Source organism: Bos grunniens, chromosome 13 (assembly GCF_055505025.1).
Source record: "Bos grunniens cultivar Pamir isolate PY7600 chromosome 13, Bosgru_T2T1.0, whole genome shotgun sequence".
Lineage (NCBI taxonomy): Eukaryota > Metazoa > Chordata > Mammalia > Artiodactyla > Bovidae > Bos > Bos grunniens.
The window spans coordinates 36785278-36800439 of NC_141177.1; the positions used below are offsets into that span (position 1 = coordinate 36785278).

The window sequence follows — 15162 nt, forward strand, 5'->3', positions numbered from 1 at the left end:
CCTTTTACATCTATTCCACACACCTGGCAAAAGCTGTCTGATGGGGCTCACCTGCCACCTACCTCGAAGGTGTTCTTGGTCATACCCGAGAGGCCGTAGTAGGACATGCCCGTGGCCACCGCGCACACGCAGAGCTCCCCGACTTCGTCTGTCCTGCACAGCTGGGGAACCCCATCAGGCTTCACTGAACACATGATGGCTGAATGCAAAACAGCAAGCACAGGTTACTTTAGAAAGGGAGTTGCAGGGAGCTGGAGAGGAGAAATGAATGGGTACAAAAAAGAACACAAAAAGAAGTAGCATCTGCAGCAAAACCACAAGTGAAAGAGAACAGGCCCTCACAGTCCCTGAAGCAAGCTGTGATTTTCTTGTTGCGGTAAAACAACATTTCATAGCTGTGCACTGCTGTAAGCTTAGGGTGTAAATGGGATTTACACACCATGCAGACATGAGGATGACACTGAGAAAAGACCACATGGCGTGTGTCATCAGCCAGTGCACACGGCCTCCAGGACGGTCTGAGCCCTGAAACCAATGAGCACGGCACACCTGCTCCAGTCTCTTGAGCCTGTCTGAACAGAAAGCCTCCCTGTCCCATGGGAAGCTCCATCTTTGTCTCAGACTCCCCATCAAGGCGGGCCCTGCAGGAAAGGCTGGGGGGTGCTAGTTCTCCAGTCTGTGGCTCTGCACCCACACCCACCCTCACCTCCAGGCATCACGAGGCCGACATCTTGCACGGTGAGTACAGACAGCTTTTCCTCTGAGTCCACTCGGATGACCCCATAGGTCAGCCCATGCATGGAGAGGACGCCACGGCCCGGGGGCTGGTTGCTGTCATCGGTGGGCCTATGAGGACAGGTTGAGTCTGATTAGAAGCACGTCAGCTGTCTGAACACAGACACGCGTGTCCACATGCCACCTGCACACCAAGGCTTCTCCTTCGGGCCCTAAGGGCAGACACAGCTGTCACATGCCCTGTGTTCTCTGCTCAGGACACACTGAGGTCTGCTCCTAAAAACTGCTAGACTCCTGAGAAGCATGGAGATCCCACAGGGCTCCCTTGTCTCCCTGCCTTCCCCTTACATGTGTCCACTAGACACCAACCAACTCCTCCAACTTACTCTTTCGCCTTGCAAGGTCGGATCTCCTAGGTTTGAAAATGGCTCAGAAGGGAAACTCAAGTCTCCAGGAAGGAGAATGACAGCAGTGAGCAGAAATGCCAGACTGTGAATGTGGCCTCCAGGTCAGACGTATGCTGAGTATGCACACTCTCAGTTGTAAGAACTGGCAATTATGTGGATGAGAGACCAGCTATCAAGTGCTCGGCAGCTAGGGAAGGTACAGCTTCACACATCCGGGGTCTGCTACCGCCGCCCCAGCTCACCCCCACTTGAGTCCTCATTGCTTCCACTCGGCATCTGGTAGGGCTCGCCCTCCATGTCCACCCACTTCCCTGGGGCCCAGGCCTCCTCCTCGCCTCCAGCAGGGTGCCTCATGGCCTGTCCTTCACTGTCCCCCGGGGTGGCTCGTCACCCCACTAACAGCACCTCCATGGTGTCCTCCACAACAGGTACCTTCTAACCATCCACCCAGGCCTCTTCCATGAGGGCAGGGGCTTTCCTCTGGTCACTGCTGAACCCCCACCCTTGGAGTCGTGTCCAGTAAAAAATGTCTGCCGACTAGATCAAGTGAATAAACAAAACATTTACAAGATCATGGATTTTATCCCTGAAAACGAAAGATTCTTCAATGTGAGCAAAGTGAGAGAATATAATTTAGGTAAGCATCACGTTTGTTTCTCTAATTTCCCAAATATTTTTTCTATAAGATTGCTGGAAAAAGCCAAACGATCTTTTTGGCCAACCCAATACAAACGCCTAAGGTGTTTTAGGACCTAAAATACAAACTATAGATAGCAGTCTGCCATATGGCTTTAAAGTATTTCATGAAGGTTCATAATGAAACTAAAAAACATAAATAGGGAAACAAAAGCTAAAATTTGCAATAATGGGTATTTGAATTAAATTATTGGTATATTTAAAAAAAAAGCATATATATCAATTGCATTTCAATCAAAAAAAAGTAACAGTCTGAAAACCAAACTATTCCATCTGTAACAATCAAGAAGAGAAGCACTAAAGAATACAAAAGCAAAGTTGCCCAAATAATAAGACCCACACGAAACCACCTGGAAATGAGCCCCAAACAGTGGAACTGATATTGATCTGGCTGTATCTTTTCCAAAGGCCCCGGTAAAATTGTAAAATGAAAGAGGAGCCTCGCAGAAACCCTAAGGGGGCCAGGACTCCCTCACCCTCATCCTCAGTCAAGACCCCATGTTGAGAGTCAGAATCGTCAGCCTGAGCACCTGCTGTGGGCCGAACTGTGTTCCCTTCAGAAGACATGTTCCTGTGCTAACCCCCTGTATCCAGAACGTGACTTTATTGGGAAACAGGGTCTTTGCAGAATATAAATAGTTAGTAAAGGGTTATAGGTCTATAAGCCAGGGTTGCTGGCACCACCAGAAGCTGGAGAGATGCCCAGAACAGATTCCCCTTAGAGCTCCAGACAGAGCCAACCCTGCCGACAACTTAACCTCAGACACTAAGACCCCAGAGCTGTGAACTGTTATAAAAGCCCAAGCAAATGAACATTCTTAATAAAATGTATAGGTACGCCTGTTTTTATTTTAAAAATCCACATGAAAGCAAAACGCTGAACCAGCCAAGACATATCCCAAGTATGGGAAGATTTAAGAACTGATATGTTGTGACCAAGAAGCAGGGAGGGAGAAGTTCTTTCACAACCCAGCAGTGTATACAGTCTGTCTTAGTTACGAGATCCACTTAATCACGAACTGCATTTATTACAGGAATTTTTCAATTATGTCTGTAAAATGCTAGTTATGGGAAGACTGAGTTCACTCACCTAAATGTAAACCAACAGCACTAACTCTGCATTACTGTAATCTATGCTATATATTATATTTAACAGAGTCCCTGCAAGTCAGACATTCTTGGCAGCTTTGCAAAATACATCCAAGGCGGCAGCACAGAAGCACCCTAACTCCCAGGCACAGTGCTTGGCCTTGCTGCTCGCTTGCTCACACACCTGTGATCCTGGTTGTGTGTCCCCCCAGGTTTCCGCAGGACCTGCTGTGTCATGGAGGGAGTGCGAGCTGTGCTCAACTGGGTGTTTCATGTGCCAGATATTTCTGAGCCCTTTACACACCAACTTACTCATGACCATGAACCTGCAGAGGCATTGCTACTATCCCATTTTACAAAATAGAAAACCAACGCTCAGAAATATTAACTTAGTTGCCTGTGTGAGTGGAAGGGCTTGTGGAGATTCAGACCCACAGAGGAGCCCCAGCCCAACCATTTTGTCTCCTTTCCCAACACTTGCCCTGCCTCTGGCCTAGAAGACTAGGCAATTTTTAGTTCACTGTTAGTTTTTTCATGAAATTTTCTTTTTTATTTTTTTTAAATTTTATTTTATTTTTAAACTTTACAAATTGTATTAGTTTTGCCAAATATCAAAATGAATCCGCCACAGGTATACATGTGTTCCCCATCCTGAACCCTCCTCCCTCCTCCCTCCCCATACCATCCCTCTGGGTTGTCCCAGTGCACTAGCCCCAAACAGTGGTATGAGTAACATGAGCATACCCTTTGTACGGACACGGCAAGCTCTGCATGAGAACATACGGCAGAAGGCTAAGACTCTGCTCACCTCCAGCCCCACTCCCTCTGGCAGCCGCTACTCACGGCAAGAGTGAAGTTTCAGCCTTTTTGGCCTTATTGCCTATAAAATATGCGCACATACAAATGTGTTTACACCAAAGAGAAGCAGAACCCCATGTGCACATTCTTCTGCAACTTGCTGTTCTCACCAAACACCTCACAGAACTTCCCACATGGGTGTGTGCATGTTAACACACACAGGATGTGTCCTGGACACACCAATGAACTAACCTGCTTTAATTATTATATGGTGTTCAATAATATGAACACATTTTTCTTTCATTTAATTTGTATGCATTTGGAAATATTTCTGTAAGATACATACCTAGAAAGGGAATGGAGGAGTCAAAGAGCATATACATTTAAAATTTTAATAAAGCCTAAACACCTTCTCAAAATGGAGAAGGAAATGGCAACCCACTCCAATATTCTTGCCTGGAGAATTCCATGGACAGAGGAGCCTGGTGTGCTACAGTCCTTGGGGTTGAAAAGAGTTGGACACGACTTAAGCATGCACGCACACACCTTCTCAAAAAACTGTGTCATTTTGCAATCCCACCAAGAGTGAATGAATATTACTATGTTTTCACTCACAGTCCATTGAGTGGACTCAGAATGCTGTTCTAAGCATTTTATGTATGGTAACTAATGTCTTCTTCACACAAGCCCATGAGACAGGCATGACCATTCCTCACTCATAGACAGGACATGCACCGCCAGGGCAACGGTGGTGGGGTTGGCCGGGCAGCATGCCCAGAATGGCTTTAGAACCCGTGTCTTCCACCTCAGTGCTAAGCTGCCCTCAGCCTTACCCGTTTCCACACACCTGTGCTGACACTGATCACCAACCTTATAACTGTTTCCAATATGGTGAGTAAAGTGCATTTCTCATTGTTGTTTCAATTTGTATTTCCAGGACTATTAACCAAGTCAGGTAATCTTTTTGCTCCATTAACACCCTCCTAGGAGAAGGCAATGACACCCCACTCCAGTACTCTTGCCTGGAAAATCCCATGGATGGAGGAGCCTGGTAGGCTGCAGTCCATGGGGTGGCTAAGAGTCAGACTTCACTTTCAGTGAAGTCAGACTGAGCGACTTCACTTTCATTTTTCAGTTTCATGCATTGGAGAAGGAAATGGCAACCCACTCCAGTGGTCTTGCCTGGAGAATCCCAGGGACGGGGGAGCCTCATGGGCTGCTGTCTATGGGGTCACACAGAGTCGGACACGACTGAAGCAACTTAGCAGCAGCAGGAAATAAAAAGTCCAAGGAGAGAAACTAGGTGAGGGCAGAAAAACCAATCTCAATAAGTAAGATTCTTAGGAATTTCAAAACATCTACTCTAATAATCAAAACAAGTAAACTAAATAATGGCCGAGGGTGCCAAAGACCCAACTGTCAGCTTCCAGGTTCAATTCCAAGATGAACAGTGTGCTTATTATGCATCTCACACAGAACACAAATTACAGGAGGAATCATCCTGGCAATCTCAGGACCACACAGAGCTGTCTTCACACTCTAAGAAAGCACACAGCTAGGAATGGCCAACACCACCATGGTATAAAAAGGGAAAATCCCATCTGAAGCCAAAGTAGAGGCCCTGCAAGGAAGGAGCTGATGGAGAAGGCCTTCAGTGGGCAGTCTGTACCCACTGTTATTTGTGGTGCCATTTTTAGCCTCTAACACACTTGACATGATCAGCCTTGAGCTGATCATGCTTCTACAAAGCCTAAAGAAAGAGCTCCCGCACATGCAGTGAACACATCAACACTCTGCAAACAGCCAGCCAGGCTCAGACATGCAGCGATGCCAAGTAAGTGGGGTCAAGTCAGCAACAAAGGTTCTGAGGACTTCCGCTGCTGGGACTCAACAAGGTAACTACATCTTCTTAGTGCCAATGCCATCCTCCAAGCCCTCAGCTAGCCGGGACAACAAAGACACAAGGTTGAAACATAGTACTCCCCAAATTAGGAGTTATTTTCATGTAGTTTTATCCCTAATGTAGTTTTGTCCCATGAGAGCAATACATGCCACATTAAAAAACCATTTTAAGAGCTGAGTAACATACAAAGGAACGTTTCTCCCTATATCACATTCTTACCTATTCAGTAAGTATGTAGTTAGCAGATTTTTTTTTCTGCTAAATCTATTACTTACAGAGGCTTAATTTTCTCTCAGACAGAAAAGGGATCACACCATACACATTGTTTACAAGATGTGTTCTTCATTTGTCCTGGTTACTTTTCCCTGTCAGAGAGCAATCATCCAGAACCAGCAGGGAGACAGCCTGCAAGTCTGGGGTTAGGGAGGCTACTTCCCAGCATCTCCCTCTGTGCACCTCAGTCTCCATCAAAGCAAACTTCTGTGCTCAATTCAGTATAACACCAAATACAGTAAAATCAACTCAAACATACATGATCAGGACAATGAGATAACATGGTTACTCTGCTCTTCACTGCTACCTCATTAAGTCATTTTAATTTACATGATTATCATCTCCAAACTATTTCGTGTTAGAGAAGTTTTAAATTTTTGGCTAAATTTTTAGATAAAATGACAATGTATTTTTATCTCTTATGTTTTAAAAATAAGGTTGTGTGTGAAGTCTCTCAGGTGTGTCTGACTCTTTGTGACCCCGTGGACTGTAGCCCACCAGGCTCCTCTGTCCATGGGATTCTCCAGGCAAGAATACTGGAGTGGGTTGCCATTTCCTTCTCCAGGGGATCTTCCCAACCCAGGGATTGAACCCGGATCTCCTGCATTGCAGGCAGACGCTTTATCCTCTGAGCACCAGGGAAGCCAAAATAAGATTATGGATCTCCAAACTCTGAAAACCCCCCACTTCAACCCCATAGGCTGTGTTAACTGTTTTTCAGTCTGGATCACTAGTTAGTTTGCCTCTGTCAGAAATCGTCAAATTTCAGTTTCACTTGGGGGCTACATGGTAAGGACAGTTCCACGTCTACTATCTTTGCCCTTTGTTTCCGCCCAGCTTTCTAACTACTAAATTAGATGCTTTTTCAAAGTGGAAAATATTTATGGTAGCACAGGGGTATCTTTACCATTCTTTGGAATTATTGACTTAACTACTGTGTTTTATATATATATATACACACATACATACGTATACACACACACACATATATATATATATATCATACCTTTTTTTTAATTGCCAAAGTGTCATGGTACTGAAAGAATACCTTGTATTTAAAAGGGTCACAAAAAGCTTTTTTAGTTCAATCAACATTATCACAATGTAGCTGTTAAACAATGGGCTCCATCATCTATATTTTAGAGGGAGACACAATCAAATGCAACCAAGGAGAAACCCAGTCAGGAAACAACCTACTGGCATCCATCTTATCCTGGTTTTGTAATTCTCCTGTTGAGTTTAGGCATCATGGATCCTACTTTTCCAGTATTTTTTATTCTACAACTAGCCTGCAGAGAAAAAAATACTAAACATTCATCTGGATGCACACTGGCATCCAGACACTGGCCAGGGCCCTGCTGCCAGCTCTCCAGTGCACAGGTACTCCCTGCTCCTTTGCAAGCAGAATTCGGAGGAGACTGTGACTTCCTCGCACCCAAACCTTCTAGCACACTCCCTTTTGTGTAGGTGAGAGGCCTGCTGCTGCCTTCAAGAACAGGGACATCAACATATTTAGTGGCCATGACCACGGGCGCCAAGCCACCAAACCTGGTGTCCACTCTGGCAGGACCAACTCAGAGCAGCCTCACAAGGCCAGCCCTCCTGGCTTCCACACCCAGATCCACTGGCTGCCCAAGCAGCTTCCCTGTAACAAGCTGGCTTGCAGATTTACAAACATTTGAACAGAAGACCATCACAAATTGATACATACTCAGAAAGGGCCAAGGCTCTGAAAGTCTGAGCAGTGGAGATACAGCAGCAATTTTTCTTCACTGAGGACCACAGGCCAACCACCCAGTCCCATTTTCTACTTAAATGGACAAAAGCCAAGCGGGCAATCATCTGCTCCCGGCTCTTTACTGCAAGTTCAATCTCTTCTTCACCACAGGGCAAAACAAGCTGTCCTGGGAAAGTTATTCAGATAGGACACCAATGCTCAGACAACAGCACAATGGAAAAAATCAGCTCCCAACCCTTCAAGTGAGAATGAAGGACTCAGCAAAAGAAACAGACTGACAAGGCAGCCAATCACTCGTTTTTCACTTTTTTACTTTTTCTTTTAAAGATCATCCTATGAGTAAGTAGTAGACAAAGTGTGAGTGCTGCAATGCTTCCCATGCTGACTTTATAATATTTAACAAAGTGTCCAGTTTGTCCTCACTCCCAAATCCACAGGAGCAATGACTAGGCCTCCCGGGCCCCCACTCAAAACTTGAATGAATAGAATGGATCAAAGCTGTTTTTACTTAATAACTTGCCCTCTCACTTCTTACATGTGCAAACTGCACTTCAAGTTTTGGGGAAAAAATAAGCACAAAGCACAAAAAGACAGATTCATATTCCAAAAGCAAGACCATTCTGTAGACACAGCCATGTGTGTGGATACCAGACAGAACAGGAATCTGACCCCTAGTCACTGGTCACACAGCCTGTAGAGGAAGATGTTCCAAAAAAATATGTGTTTTCACAAGTTTGCTTGAAAATGAACTTAAATATGAACATGTAAAAAACAAGGATGGTGAATGAAACAGGTTCTAAACAAGAGTTTAGCATGTGTTTTCCTTCTACATTCACCCCTGAGACAGAGACCCTGTCACCCACTTCACTGCCATGCCGTCCGAGTGTGACACCGTCACAGAGCAATGCCCTCCCTGCACAGCCAGCACTCACAGCTCAAATGCAGCACATGCAGGTCCTCCCTGGCATCAGAGCATCACCCCAGAGCCCCAGGCGGCTGCCCCACACCCTACCTGTGTCCATGCCTTCTCCCTCTCCCCTGTCTCGGCCCTTCTCAGGATCAGACTAATGGGGGTGTGGGCAGTAGGGACATGGCCTTTCTGCTGATGCTGCTTTCTCAGAGCATCAGATCATGATACTACAACTTTATGCAGTTAGCTGCACCTAGTCAGTCAAGTGAAATTAAAGCAAACAAACAAAACCCCACACAACTTCACTCAGGTAAAATGCAAACCTACATCTTTCTGCTTAGGTGAGTGTATACATCCAGTACACAGACATGCGGGCAAGGGCTGAACTCTTCACAGCCTTTGCTGCTGGTGAATTACAAAGGGTCATTGTAACTGTACAGCAAGTGACTTTTATGCCTCACTTTACATATTTTCCATTTTTCTTTTATTCATCTATTAACAAAATATATGCTAAACACCAACCATCAGCCAGAGACAGAGAATAAGCAATAATACACCAGTGAATCTGCCAGCCTGTGAGAAGGAAGCAAATGCTGAGAGGGCATCACAGTGAGTCACGTGAGCACGGGGTGGTCAGGGCAGGCCTCAGCCACGCTGCCCTAGGGGCACACCAGAGACCAGGAGGTCTGGCCACAGGGAGACAGGATGGGACCAAGAAGGGGCATGACCAGACTGTGTGGCCTTGTGGCTCCTGGTCAGATGGGACAGCAGGGCAGAAGGGCAGGAACTCGGTGAGTTGGTGGAAGAAAGTGTTGGGCTTGGATGTCCCCTGGCAAACTGGACAGGATGCTGGAGCTGGTGGAAGGTGTCGGGTGTGCATGTGGCTCCAGTGGAGGGTAAGAGAGGACGGTAGTGGAGGCTTAAACTAAAAATCACGTCTCCTTGGCCTCCACCTCTCCTTCCCACATGAAAGGAGAACTGAGTCCACAGTGGCCAAGACCCAAGAGATGAAGACCAGCCCCCAGTTTCCACATGCCCCTGGACCTAGCCTGAACTCCTCACGGGCAGGGAGCACACGGGAAGCCGGGGAGGGGCAGCAGGAGGGATAGGCTGCATACAGCCTGGAGGGGCACGGGGTGCAGGCCTGGGGCTGGTGTGTCAGGTGCGGGAGGAGGCACAGGTTAACTGGTCCACCGTGACTCCGCCCTTTCTATCACAGGAAGTGGCTGTGAAAATCAACCTAAGACTGAAAAGCACTCTTTCAAATGTACACGTTTTGGACAAACTCAAGGTAAATAACACCATGACAAGCACCTGGCGGTCTTGAAATGCACCCTGCACTGCCCCCTAGGACCTCTCTCCTACCAGGTATGATGGAAATGAAGTTTGTGATTTCAAGTCACATCAAAACCAAAATGGGTCGTCAGGTAGTACAATGGCGTATTCGCCTCTGTGAGCAGCTCAGCACGTGGGAATTTGCTGGCTGTCTGAGGCCAGTCATCACCAGTGCTCTGTTCACTTTACTGCACAAAGTAAACCATTTTCTGAGGCACTGCAGACAGATGTGTGCTGCCTACAGATGCCGTATCTCCAGAACCACAGGGCACCTCAGACATGACATTACCTGGTCAAAGCCATAAAAGAACAAGAGAAAAACCCAGAAAAAGAACTCAGTGAAGCAGAGATCAGCAATTTATCAAACAGAGTTCAAACTACTGGTCGTGAATATGCTCACTGAACTCGGGAGGAGAATGGAGCAACTGAGTGGGAATTTCCCCAAAGGCACAGAAAATGTAAAAAGAACCAAACAGAACTAAAGAATAACAGAAATGAAGATGACACTAGAGGGACCCAACAGTTCAGATTAGAGAACGTGGGACGGATCAGCCATCTGGAGAACACGGCAGTGGAAATCATCCAACAGAAAAAGAAAAGAAACGAAAGACAGGAGGACAGCTTACGCGGCCTCTGGGGCAATGCCAAGCGTGCCGATGTTCACAGTACAGGGTCGAAGAAGGAGAGACAGAAACCCTGTCTAGAGAAACGATGGCTGAGAACGTTCCTGACCTGGGAAAGAAGACAGACCTTGAAGTCCAGGAAACACTGTGGGTGTCAGGATGAAATCAAAGAGATCTCCTCAATACACACTGCAATCAAATGGCAAAGGTTAAAGATAAAGAGAGAGTCTTAAAATCAGCAGGGGAAAAGCAACTAGTTACATACAAGGGAAACCACCTATGACTATCAGTCAACTTTTCAGCGAAACTCTGCAACCCAGAGGGTTTGGCAAGACATACTCAGAATGCTGAAGGGAAAAACATAGAACTAAGAAGACTCTACCCACAAGGTTCTCATTCAGACTTGAAGAAGGGAGAAGAATTTTACAGAAAAGCAAAGCTGTAGGAGTTCATCACCACTAAACCATTCTTACAAGAAATGTTCAAGGGACTTTCATAAGTGGAAAAGGACATAACTAGAAATAAAAAATTATGAAAGAAAAATCATTGTAAATGTAAATACATGTAAAGGTAAATAAATGTAAAATCTCACTGGTAAAGGCAAACAGGTAGTGGCAGTGGTAAAGGTAGTGGATCAACCACCTGTGAAGCTAGTAGGAAGGTTCAAAGACGAGAGTAGTAAAATCTACACCCGCAATATGCAGTTAAGCAACTCACCAAAATAAAAAATGTAAGTCAGGACATCAAAAACAAAATGGAGAGTAAAAATGGAGTGCTTTTAGAATGTGCTCAAACTTACTGAAAACTTAAGTGACCATCAACTTAAAAAGGATGCATATACACACAGGTTGAAATATACAGTGCTCACTTCAGTAGCACATATACTAAAACTGGAATGATACAGAGAAGATTAGCATGGCCCCTGTGCAGGAATAACATGCAAATTCAGGAAGCATTCTATATTTTTTATACTTAAGGCTGATTCATGCTATTGTATAGCAGAAACCAACATTACATTGTAAAGCAATTATCTTCCAATTAAAAAAAAATATGAATTTCACAGAAACCACAAACCAAAAGCCTGAAACAGAATAAGGAGGAAGGAATAAAACATACCATACAGAAACCATTTTTTCTTTTCTTTCACTAAAAACTCCTTGCCTTGCCCACCTTCTGCCTAGAAATCTTCCATGTATACAACCACTCAGAGCTTAAAACTCAACATTCAAAAAACTAATATGATCATGGTATCTGGTCCCATCACTTTATGGCAAATAGATGGGGAAAAATGGAAACAGTGGCAGATTTTATTTTCCTGGACTCCAAAATCACTGTGGACAGTGACTGCCGCCATGAAATTAAAAGATGCTTGCTCCATGGAAGGAAAGCTATGATAAAACTAGATAGCATATTAAAAAGCACAGACATCTCTTTGCCAACAAAGGAAGGTCTGTATAGTTAAAGCGATGGTTTTCTTAATAGTCACATACAGACGTGATAGTTGGACCACAAAGAAGGCTGAGTGCCAAAGAATTGATGCTTTTGAATTGTGGTGCTAGAGAAGACTCTTGAGAGTCCCTTGGACTGCAAGGAGATTAAACCAGTCAATACTAAAAGAAATAAACCCTGAATATTCACTGGAAGGACTGATGCTGAAGCTGAAGCTCCAATACCTTGGCTACCTTATGAGAAGAACTGATTCACTGGAAAAGACCCTGATGCTGGGAAAGGTTGAAGGCAGAAGGGGGTGGTAGAGGATGAGATGGTTAGACAGCATCACTGACTCAAAGGACATGAGTTAGAGCAAACCCTGAGAGATAGTGAGGGACAGGGAAGCCTGGCATGGAAGAGCTGGACATAACCGAACAACTGAACAACAACATGCTAAGCACAGCAGGGGTCCCCAACCTCCAGGATCTAATGCTTGATAATCTAAGGTGGAGCTGATGTAGTAATAATAGAAATACAGTGCACAATAAACAGTAATGCACTTGAATCATCCCCAAACCACCACCTGTCCCTCTCCCCCTCCTTCCCCATCCATGGAAAATTGTCTTCTAGGAAACTGGTCCCGGGTGTCAAAAAGGTCGGGGATCGCTACTCTAAAGCATGTCTCTGGTGTTCAGTGAACAGCAGTGTGTATCTATTAATCCAAACTCCTGATTTATTCTACCCCCACCTCTTCTCCTTTGGTGACCATAAGCTTATTTTCTCCATAGGTGTTTCTGGGAACTACTGACAAATCCAGACAAGCCCTTGTAGCCCTTCTCACCCTGGACAAAGTCAGCTCTTATGAGCCGTAACCACAGCCTGTCTCTGCTAGGCACCAACGGCTCTGAGATGGGCGGCGATGCCGGAGTAACTTAGGACCAAGAGCATTGCATTTGCTGACCTTAGCAAGAGCCCCGGCAGCCCAGCTCCACACAGCAGGAGACCCCAGGCCCCAGATTCCTCTGAAGTGCTGTTGAATAGTTCAAAAGCTCAGAAAACCAGCGTGTTTACTGTGTAGTGTGTGTAGAACTGCCGAAAATGAAGACAACATAAAAACCATGTGTAAAAGGGAAAAGGGATGGCCACAAAATTTTCGTTTCATCTGTTTACTCTGTTCTGTTGATGTTGATTAGACACTAAGTCATGTCAGACTCTTTGCAACCCCATGGACTGCAGCATGTCAGGCTCCCCGTCCTCCACTATCTCCCGGAGTTTGCTCAAATTCATGTCCAATGAGTCAGTGATGTTATCTGACCATCTCATCTTCCACTGTCCCCTTCTCCTTTTGCCTTCCATCTCTCCCTGCATCAGGGTCTTTTCCAATGAGTCAGCTCTTCGCATCAGGTGACCAAAGTACTGGAGCTTCAAGTTAAACCTGAGCCTAATACAAGCAAATGAAAATATGCATAACCTGCCAGGACGAGGTTCACTGCTCAGCATACCTACAGGCAGACTTCCACTGACCTGGGAATCACAGTCAATCTCCAGAGTGATAAGTAAGTTTCTAACTAATGAATTTACACTATTTAAGAAAATCCATTCTAGCATATACAAGAATGAAAACTCATCTTGAAAGTTGGGTCCTATTTTTATTCTCACACTAAGATAAACTGCGAAGACTTCTGGGCCTCTGTTAGCTGCTGAATGAGACCCCTCCCCAGACTGCCCACGGAGTTAATGGATTTGTACCTCCGGATGGCCACAGTGAGAGCCTCTGGTGAGCTGGCGCAGGGGCAGATGACCTCCTGGCGTAGACCTTTACTTTGGAAGACGTTGAGAAATGCATCACAGGAAGAAATAGACCCTAAACAGAAAGAAGGGATGACAGTGGACAATTAAAAATATCCCGTAATATAAAATGCCTTTGAGGTTACAATTTAGGCACATGTGGAATTAGGTAGCATGGACAAATACTTCATTTAACATAACCTACCATTTCTGTTACAATGAAAGCTAATATTATTCTCAAACACAGAACTCAAGAATTTAAAAAATACAACTTCTATATTTAACCATACATTTTTTCTAACTGAAGAACTTAATTTTAATAACTTTTCTGAGACTTGTTCTACCATTTTTCACATGCATGTTCCAAGAGAGAACTCTAAACCCAACTAAATGAAGAAAACATTCCTCTATATTAATATGAGTGATGAGATCAAAATATACAGTTATTAGGAACCTATCAGCTAAACTAGTCCCTAATACAAGTTTACCTTGCTTCTTTTAAGACTTATTACTCTGCAGAGTTATGGGTAAAACCATTTGTGTATTAAACAGCTCACAATTTGTGGAGTTCTACTATAAACAGAAGAATCACTTATAAAACTAATATACAAAATTATCTGTTTGCAGATCAGATGTTCTTTAAGTGTATGATGCTTTAATTTAGAAACACAGATGCCGCAAAGTTTACCAATGTGACCAGAAACATTCATTCACTCATTTTCATTCATTCACTTTGCTTCTAGCTTATATGCTCTTCTCATGAAAAACAAGCTAACAGAGTTTCTGTTTCAACTGACTGAAATAGTTCTCAAGGTATATTAATAGTATTCTGTGCAATTGCTCATTTATTTTATCCAGGTAGTTTCCAGTACAGAATTTGATAATGAAATTCCATTAAAAATGACAAATTAAATTTCCTGATCAATAAACCTGCTATGGACCATAAAATAATCATAATTAGTATTTCTTGAGCACTTGAGAACTATACATAGGGACTGCTGCATATCTGATGACTGGGTACCGTCTTGCAGCTAAAAGAAAGAGAAGAATTTAACACGTCACCTTTCCTCAGAATCAGGAAGGAGAAGAGCCAGGACTCCACCCCAGGGCTGTGGATGGACCTTCAGGCCCTGGTGCCTTGAGGCCCTGGTAAGACTCTCCTTCACTAAGATGAACACTAGGAAAGGGAAAACCAAAGCCCAGGGAATGAGGTTCCTCCTGCCCGCCTGGTCCTTCACTTACAGGGGTTTGCACCGTCGGCCACTATCAGCATCCGGAGAGAGGAGAGGTTGATGTCTCTCTGATCCCTGTGCGCCACCAAGGCCCAGTGCATGTCCCGGGATTTGACACAGGCCACTTTTGCTAAAGGAGAAGCAGGTGCAGTGAGTGACCGCCTGTATCGTGGGATGTGTTGACACTCAACAGCAGCCCCCCAA

The 15162-nt window shown here is 44.8% G+C and overlaps 1 protein-coding gene and 1 non-coding gene across 6 annotated transcripts in view; one reads left to right on the top strand and one right to left on the bottom strand.

Annotated features, from left to right (window-relative positions):
• DIP2C (DIP2 acetate--CoA ligase C (putative)) overlaps positions 1-15162 on the bottom strand; it is a 292447-nt gene that overhangs the window by 53928 nt on the left and 223357 nt on the right. For all 5 annotated transcript variants that reach the window (XM_086333509.1, XM_086333507.1, XM_086333508.1 and 2 more), the window contains 4 exons: positions 14969-15088; positions 13688-13802; positions 707-846; positions 63-199 (listed from right to left, as the gene is read on the bottom strand). In XM_086333509.1, the coding sequence (XP_086189635.1) occupies positions 63-199; positions 707-846; positions 13688-13802; positions 14969-15088 (512 nt within the window). The remainder of the gene's footprint in view (positions 1-62; positions 200-706; positions 847-13687; positions 13803-14968; positions 15089-15162) is intronic.
• On the top strand, positions 11368-11474 carry LOC147360749 (U6 spliceosomal RNA). The gene has a single exon (XR_015140092.1). It is a non-coding gene; the product is annotated as a U6 spliceosomal RNA (small nuclear RNA).